This window comes from Platalea leucorodia (genome assembly GCF_965183815.1).
Source record: "Platalea leucorodia genome assembly, chromosome: 7".
NCBI lineage: Eukaryota > Metazoa > Chordata > Aves > Pelecaniformes > Threskiornithidae > Platalea > Platalea leucorodia.
This window is the reverse complement of record NC_138829.1, coordinates 70,840,240-70,848,589: the sequence shown is the minus strand read 5'-3', so window position 1 is coordinate 70,848,589 and position 8,350 is coordinate 70,840,240. Positions and strand designations below refer to the sequence as shown.

At 46.9% G+C, this 8,350-nt stretch overlaps 1 protein-coding gene across 6 annotated transcripts; it reads left to right on the top strand.

Annotated features, from left to right (window-relative positions):
- Positions 1 to 676: 676 nt before the first annotated feature.
- On the top strand, positions 677 to 6,984 carry LOC309592855 (CD59 glycoprotein-like). Of its 6 annotated transcripts, none has more exons than XM_082316751.1 (5): positions 718 to 746; positions 2,161 to 2,310; positions 2,587 to 3,209; positions 3,713 to 3,814; positions 5,357 to 6,984. In XM_082316751.1, exons 3-5 carry the CDS (start codon positions 3,146 to 3,148, stop codon positions 5,548 to 5,550), a joined length of 360 nt encoding a protein of 119 aa, XP_082172877.1. In that variant the 5' UTR covers positions 718 to 746; positions 2,161 to 2,310; positions 2,587 to 3,145; the 3' UTR covers positions 5,551 to 6,984. The 6 variants fall into 6 exon arrangements, with proteins under 6 accessions (XP_082172879.1, XP_082172877.1, XP_082172878.1 ...); XM_082316752.1 differs by lacking the exon at positions 718 to 746 and having other exon boundaries at positions 1,152 to 2,310; positions 2,587 to 2,815; positions 3,132 to 3,209; XM_082316753.1 differs by lacking the exon at positions 2,161 to 2,310 and having other exon boundaries at positions 677 to 746; positions 3,132 to 3,209.
- Positions 6,985 to 8,350: the final 1,366 nt, after the last annotated feature.

The window sequence follows — 8,350 nt, the reverse complement described above, 5'->3', positions numbered from 1 at the left end:
TGAGCTGACTGATAAGCATCTTAACTACTGTAACGCACCAAGAGAATCTGATTTCAGTTCTGAGTGGTTTAGGGTTTACTTTAGGTTGAACAAATGAATTGGTAGTTGAGGTGTGCTAACAAAAATAAATGCAGAACGCTTTTTTAAAGTGTGACTGGTAGGTAGAGGTATTTCATTTTGTGCTCAAGTCAGCACTCGCTTTTTTGTTCTAAATAGCACTGATCTGAACCTCTTCAGAATCTGAATCTCTTCACCCAGTTTCTGCGTGCAGAACAAAAGCCCAGGTTTCGCTGCTGGGATAGAAATTAAGTTTAATGAAGGGTGGGAAGCACCTCTCCTGTCACCCATCGAGCCCCATGAAAAATCCTTAGGGCTGGTACTAGGCTGCGTTACACGCATATGTGTGTGTGTATATAGGAGAGATGTATTCCTAAAAGTTGTTGCGGCTTGTTTAAGCGTTGCGCAGGTAAGGGTCGGTCGCTGTCCTGCAGGGCGCCTCCCCCCCCCGCCCCGGGCCCGGCTCCCCCCCGGGCCCGGCTCCCCCCCGGGCCCGGCTCCCCCCCCGCCCCGGGCCCGGCTCCCCCCCGGGCCCGGCTCCCCGCCCCCGAGGCCGTGGGCCGAGCCGGGCCGTGCCCACGCCGCTGCTCCGCCCCGGGGGCGGCACAGCCGAGAGAGGCAGAGCCGCAGCCGCAGCCCCCCCGCCGCCAGACGGAGCGGGGCCGGGCGGTAGCGAGGGCTCGGGGCAGGTAAGGGGCGAGCGGGCTCCCTCAGCGCCGCGGCGGAGCCCCCGGGCCGGGCCGCCCCTTGCCGCGGGGGGCAGCGGAGGGAGCCCGGGGCCCCCCGCCTCGCCGGGGCGCAGGGGGAGCGGAGGCAGCCCCTCGCCTCGGGGCGGGGGGGGGGGGATAAGGGCTTTTCCTAGGAATTGCGGGGGGGAAGGTTTTGGGCGGCAATCTGCATTTACACCGTATTAGGGGGAGGATCCGGTGTCCCTCTCTGCCTTCCCGGGCTGGCGCCGGCGGGGCGGCGGCACCGCAGTGCGCTAAGCGGGGCGGGCTGCGGCGCCCCGGGGCGCTCGGCCCAGCGGCCGGCCGCCGCCCGCGGGGCAGCGGGGAGCCGGGGGGGACCCCGGGGACGGCGGGGGGGACGCGGATGCCGGCCGGGGCGGGCTGCAGCCAGCTTAAAAGCAAAAAAATGGGAAGAAGGCAGGCTGCATCTGCCAGGTGGTTGCTGGCTGCAGAAGTGGTGCAACCCCGAGCGGCTCCTGAAATGCCCTGGTCGCCCCAGGCATGGGGCTCGTAGCCCCCGTTACCCTTTTCTTGCCTCTTTCTGCTCTGAGGTTATGATGAAAGGAGCAGCCTGGTCTCGTACGTGCGCGCTCCCAGGTGGGACTGCAGAGAAATTCTTGTTTCACAACCAAGGCAATAAGCCTTCCTTGCTATTGCAGTTGCTATTTCGTGTTATTTCTTGTTATTGAGATTGGTCAGATGCTTCAGGTAAAACAGCAATTTAGAAAATTTAGTTTAGGAAATGTTTTCTGCTTTGTTTCTTTTAAGCCATGTTGTGAATTGCTCTCTATAATTTTTTTTTCTTAAAGCTAAAATTTTCCAGTTGTCTCATCTCTTTGTAGTTCAGGAGTACAGGAAAAAATTACTCATTTTCACAAAAATAGATTGGTTGAATGACTCCTGTCAAAGCTGTTGTGCTGGCTGTGATGATTTTTATTAATCCGCCTTATATTTATTCTGGTCGTGACTTGGTTTTGCTAAAAGGCAAAACTGTTTTACTCTGCTGACGCCGCTGGGTGACTGAGGGCCCTTGGAAGGTGGAGAGGTTCCCAGGGAGATTCTTGCTGCTGTCCAGAACGGCTCTTGCTGTAAGCACCAGGCCAACAGCAGCCCTGCAGAGTCACGTCACCGCGGGATGAGCCTCTGGTCTTGGAAGGCTTCTCACAAAGTTGCTTATCTCAAACAACCATCTCATCTGGCACCTTATGGTTTTGTTTTTCTTAGTTTTCCTGCTCAACAGTAGGTCATACAGACATGAAAAAAAGTTAATGGGCTTTTTTGTTGGGTGGGGTTTTTTGTATTTTTAGAAAAATTAGCTAGACTTAAGGTTGAGAAGGATTTCAGTATTGTTTTACTATGAAACCGTCTTTTCAAGTCCACAGTCAGTCTTCTGGGAGGCAAAAAAACTCCATCCCAACAGGATTACGGTCTGCCACGCTAGACTCTCAGCTGCATACCGACGTAGCTTCAAGCAGCATTAACAGGGTCAAGAGCAGCAATCTGACTGCTTCACTGCAGTCTTATCGTAAGTGCAACTTGTTATCTGGATGCCTTTAATTCTTTGGGACTTCCAATCCCACTTGGGTTTCGAAGACAAACATGAAATCATGCCCTCCTAGCACAAGTATGGTCCCTCTCTCCCTCGTGTGCCTGCTTGATACCTCGTCTGAATAGCCCACTGTCTGCAATAGCAGAGATTTTTTCGTAGTAGATATTACTGTTTGCAGTTCAGACTCTGAGTGCAGAAGTCTATCTAATAAATGCTGCTTTAAAACAATCCTGACCTTCCTGTCTCACTTAGGGATTACAGTAACTGTGGACTTGAGCATCGCTGCAGTCGCTTGGTGGGTTGTTGCCTGTGTCGGTACCTCGGTGAGAGGGAGAAATTTTGGGAGAGGGGAGGCAAAAGTCCCCTTAGTGCAGACGAACCTCTTGCAACCCCATGCGAGAGAAGAAAGGAGCACAGGCTGGTTCTTGGGGAGTTGCTGTAAAAGAAAAAGCATTCCAGACCTAAATGGCCTCTCTTTTTGGTAGGTGCATTTGTAGCTGTAAGAAATAGAGAGACCTGTTGAATGGTGTAATCAGAGGGGCGAAAGGAGCCCCCTCCGCAGCCTGCCAGGGCTCAAATCTCAGTTCTTGCAATAAAAATCCGGGTCTCGGCATGAAAATCCTCTCTCGGAAAGTGCAGTGTTACTTTTCTCTCTTCTCTTTCACCGGTTTTCCTGATCAGTGCCTTCAGTTCCATACTGAATCAAGTCTTGAAACCTCGATTCCTCACCATGTGTTTTGCTGGTTTCCTGTAGCTTTTAAAGAGAATAAGCATGTAACATCTGTTTATGCCTTCAGATTAGAGAAGAAGCATGATCAAGATGAATTGTGTCCTGTTAACCGCCTGCATTGTTCTGGTTGCTTTTTGTAGTTGTGGTGAGTACAGGGGAGGTGCTTTCCTGATTGAATGATATGACGGGGCTGAGGAAATCATGGAAAAAAATGTTTTGCTGCTGGAAGACTGGATTCCTGTTGTGTAAATTGGGAACTAGGTGTATAGCACAAGAGAGAAATGAGATGAAATAAAAAAGGGATAGAATAAAATTCTGCTAAAAGTGTCTCTTCTTGTCTGTCCTTTTGGAAAAGGCAATATTTAAGAGTAGATGAAAGAACCAAACGTTTAACATATTATTCTGCAGGCACATAAAGGTAAGTGTTTTTAAAGGTGACGTAATTCCATGCTTCGAAGTCTTCCTTTCAGAATTGCCAGTCTCAAGCTGTACACTGACAAAAGCTTATAAATTATAGCGTGAGTCTAATAACCAGGCATGTGTTTGGGGACAGTTAGATGCAGATAGTGATTCTTCTTTTTTTCCTTTTTAATGCTGCTACTGGTTGAGTACTTCATTGTTAGTAAAGATAAACCTCTGTCTTCTTAGGTTATACCCTAAGGTGTTACCACTGTGAGAACAGCCCTTCCTTGTGCAAGACCAATAGTACTTGCTTAGCAACTGAAGATACTTGCTTGCAGATGAAATTTGGTACGTATACTGTCCTACAGACCTAAAATAAACACGGTTATATCAGTTTTCATTGCCTGTACACTTCTAATCTGGCCTTAGCATGCATTTCTTAGCCTCACTCAAAAGAAGGCTGCAGATACTTTTGAAGGTCATGCTTATAGTAAATTGGTATATTTTGACTTCCAAGCAACTGATAATGATGATTTAGATAGCTGATTTATACTTGTACAAGCATATACACAGATATCTGTATATCCAGATTAAACAAAAAAACCAACAAGCAACAAAAAAACCTACCGCCTAAGGGAGCTGGGAAAAAATAGGGGACAGCAGTGACTTTAAGGTACAAAACCTTTGCCCTGAATTTGTTACACTTTAAAAACAGGTAAAACGTGCGTAATCCGCAAAATAAACCTGCAGATGAAGACTCAGTTGTTTATGAATTGACACTATTAAAATAAGTTCTCTTATCCTGAGGATGAAGTCACTTGCAACTCAGGAAGATGGTCAAGGATATTCAGGGCACAGAGTTACTGTTCTCGTTGTTAAATAGCATTGAAGTAACTCCCTTACTACGAGTGACAGGAGTTACATTGGAAGAACAGAAGTACCAAGTCAACTGAAATAATCTCCTGCTTTCCCAGCCGGTTCCTTCTGCCCTAGAAGGACTTGGGCTGGCTTTGGACAGCGAGAACCAGGATGGGATGGGGCTTCCCTGTTCCTCGGGATGGTCCCTGCTAAAGCTCATGACTTGGCGTGGAGGAAGGAAAGCTTCTAACGCCGCTGGAGCAGGATGCTGCTCTGTGCTGCTTGCATCCTAAGGAATTGTCTCTTTTGGTATTTCCCTTGAGCCTAAAGCTTCATGAGCACAAACTGTAGGCTTTCTAGCATGCAGCCTACGGCGGTTGTCTGTTGTCAGAGTCAGGAGTTGAGTACTTGAGGTGTCAAGCTAGGGAAGACGGAAGGCAAGTTGTTTGATTTCGGGCATCCAGGGGAATAAGCGAGAAAAGGGGGAGGACTCTTCTGCTCTTCAAACTCTGTCTTCTGCATGTTGCTTCTGGAAATGCAGCCGGTCAGATCCGACGGGACTTGTCTTCAGCACAAAACCTAGCTTGAGTTACTGGGCTCTCTCCGAGCTTTGTGGAGGGAGGACGCCCGTGCTGTAGGATGATGCAAGAGCAATGCAAGTTGAGCTGGATGGTGGTGCACTCGCTGTCTTTCTCTGTCAGGAGCCTCGGAGCAGGTACTGCTCGAGCTCCACCCTGTATCTCCCCGTGGGTCGTGTGGACTGAATTGGAAGCCCTGGTTAGCTTGAGCTAGAAATCTTTCTTAACCTATGGCTAAGAGCTACAAGAGCGTGCGCTGGAGGCAGGACCGTGGCTTGCTGTTGCTATTTGCACTACTAAATTCCTAGTGAAGGCAAATTTGGAAACTTCTAAACACTTGAGAAGAAGCTAAAAAAGCAAGGATGTGGCAGTCCAGGCAGTGATTCTCTCTCCGTACCAAAAATGGTATTACTTTCAATATTCTCTTAACCTGATTAATTTTTTTTTTTAATAGGTAAATTGAGAACTTCCTCCTGCTGGAAGGCATCCCAGTGCAGCATGAATGATATTGCTGAATTCTTCCAGTTGGATAATTTTGAATTCTTTTGCTGCCAACACGACTTGTGCAATGAGAGCGCAATGACTGGGGTTAACAAAGCAGCCCTCAGTATTGCCTCTGTAATGACCATGTTATGGATGCTTCTGTAATCATCTTGATTTGTATGCCACGCTTTCAAGTTGATATTGTACAAATTCATTAACTCTTTTCTGAATTGTACTTCTCGCATTTTCAGTTCCTAACTGTGGGCTGAAATATTACCTTTTAATTTTAAATTCTGTTTCCTAAGGTTCCATCTGTTAAATCACTGTTCATGGGAAGGAAACGTGTATTGTTCCCAGTTACAGGGAATTCGGGTATTTTGGCCTGCCGTATTCATGGGGAAAACAACTTGTTATGAAGTAGTGTTATCTTGTGGACAACCTAGGCAAACTTCAGTGAGTGATGTGATGTGAAAGGAAAGGACTACTATAGGTTTTATGCTGGAAAACTGTCATTTCTTACCGTCCCATAAATTGTAATTAATTTTGCTTGGGATTTCTGTTGGTTTTTGTTTTTTTTTTTTTTTGGATGCTGCCTTGTCACACACCAAGCAGTGGATTTGCCCTCAACACAAGAAGTGTTGGATCATAAGTACAAACTTGCTGCAGTCTTCATAATAGGTACGGAAATACTTAGTTTCAAGTGATGTAGACTCTGTTCCCATCACTGGCACAATTTTTTTTTCTTTATACAAATGAGTAATATAACCTTGTAAGTACCATTATTTTGGGAGAAAGCATCTACATTTCTTAAACCAAAACCAAAATAATGCTATAAGTGAGAAACACTTTTCCCTCTTTTTATATTTCTGTGAGCATGCAGACAACATGTACTAGCTGATTTTTTTTTTTCCTTATACTTCATCCATGTCTAGGATTTTAACTAAGCATGTGCTTTGCACTGAGTATTTATTGGTATACTGAAAATTGTTTATAAAATGCTAAGGAATTGAAATGGCACATCTAGTTTATTTTCCCACATAGTTAGCTCTTGGTTTTTTGTTGGGAACAGTGACAGGTAAACCTAACCCTTCAAGCTTCCACCTAAGAGTATTAAAGAAAACCTTGCAGAACTTTATATTTTGACTTTTATGCAACTCTATAAACAGCAATACAAAATATACATGTATTTATATAGCATGAATAAAAACCGCTCCGTTCGTATGCATAAGAGGCCTGAAGCTGAAATAGTCTGTACGTTGCTCTGCCTCGGTGGAGACCGACCTTTGATACTGCTCGGGTACTTGGGGACCCTCTCAGTCAGGTACAATGTCAAATTCTCCTTTTGCTCTTCTGGAGCTCTTGGCGTGTCCCTGCAAGAGTTGTGGTCCATCGCCAATGACTTATTCTCTCTCTGAGGACCCTCGCTTGCGCTACACAGGATGCCAGTGACTCCAGTTCACCCAGTCATAACAAGGGCGTTACTCCAAATCCATGATGTATTCTGCAATGTATCTTTTGGTTAAGCTTGTCTTAGCTATGAAAACATCCTGGGATCTCTTTCATCACTTGAAATATGGAAGTCGTCCTGTCTTTGATTAATAAAAATGTCAAAAAAGAAAATGTGGCGAGTGTGGTTATTTACTGGCGTGCTGTTTGCAGCTGGATGTAACGCTGGTCGTTTCTACGTGAGATGTGTCCACGCTTCCCATCTGGAGACTCTCAACAAGTTGCAAGTAGACTTCTCTTGTTTCTTCTCTGGAGATGGGTGCTACGTGTAGTCGGTTAGTTTTGGCAGTGTGGTTAGTAGCCTTAGGGAGCTGTTTTGATGGGACAAGGGGTAATGGTTTTAAACTACAAGACGGTAAATGCAGGCTAGATATAAGGAAGAAATTTTTTCATAATGAGGGTGGTGAAACACTGGCACAGTGTCCTGGTTTCAGCTGGGATAGAGTTAATTTTCTTCTTGGTAGCCGGTATGGGGCTGTGTTTTGGGTTTAGGATGAGAACAATGTCGATGATACACTGATGCTTTGGTTCTTGCTAAGCAGTGCTAAGCTGTTGCTAAATAGGTGCTAAGTGGCGCTCACACTGGTCAAGGACTTTTCAGCTTCCCCTGCTCTGCTGGGGGCACAAGAAGCTGGGAGGGGGCACAGCCAGGCCAGCTGGCCCAGACTGGCCAAGGGGCTATGCCATACCGTGGGACGCCATGCTCAGTATAGAAACTGGGGGAGTTGGCCAGGGGGGGCAACGATCGCTGCTTGGGGGACGGGCTGGGCATCGGTCGGCGGGTGGTGAGCAATTGTAGAGTGTATCGCTTGCTTCGTATTACTACTGTACTATTATTATTGTTATTATTACTATTACTACTGTTCTATTTTTATTTTACTTTAGTTATTAAGCTGTTCTTATCTCAGCCCACGAGTTTTCCCCTTTTGCCCTTCCAATTCTCTCCCCCGTCCCACTGGTGGGGAGTGAGCGAGCGGCTGCGTGGTGCCGAGTTGCCGGCGGGGGTTAAACCACGACACACAGGTTGCCCAGAGAGGTGGTAGATGCCCCATCCCTGGAAAAACTCAAGGTCAGGTTGGACGGGGCTCGGAGCAACCTGATCTGGTTGAAGATGTCCCTGCCCATTGCGGGGGGGTTGGACTAGATGACCTCTAAAGGTCACTTCCAGCCCAAACCATTCTGTGCTGAAATGAGGAGACTTAGCGATCTTTTTCTAGATGAACTAACAGCGATGTGGCGCTGGGGGGAAGCACTAGAATATGCAGGCCCTCGATCTCTTCTACTTGAGAATTGTCTCGTTGGAGATAGAAATATGCCACGATTTGGGGAAAAAAAAACAAAAAAGAGTTCTCCCTGCATGACTGCTTTAACAGCTGAAGCACGGCATGCAGCGTGCTGACTGGGATTGCTCCCGGAGCAATCCTGTCTGCAGCGTTCCGCTATCGCATGTTTTTATTCT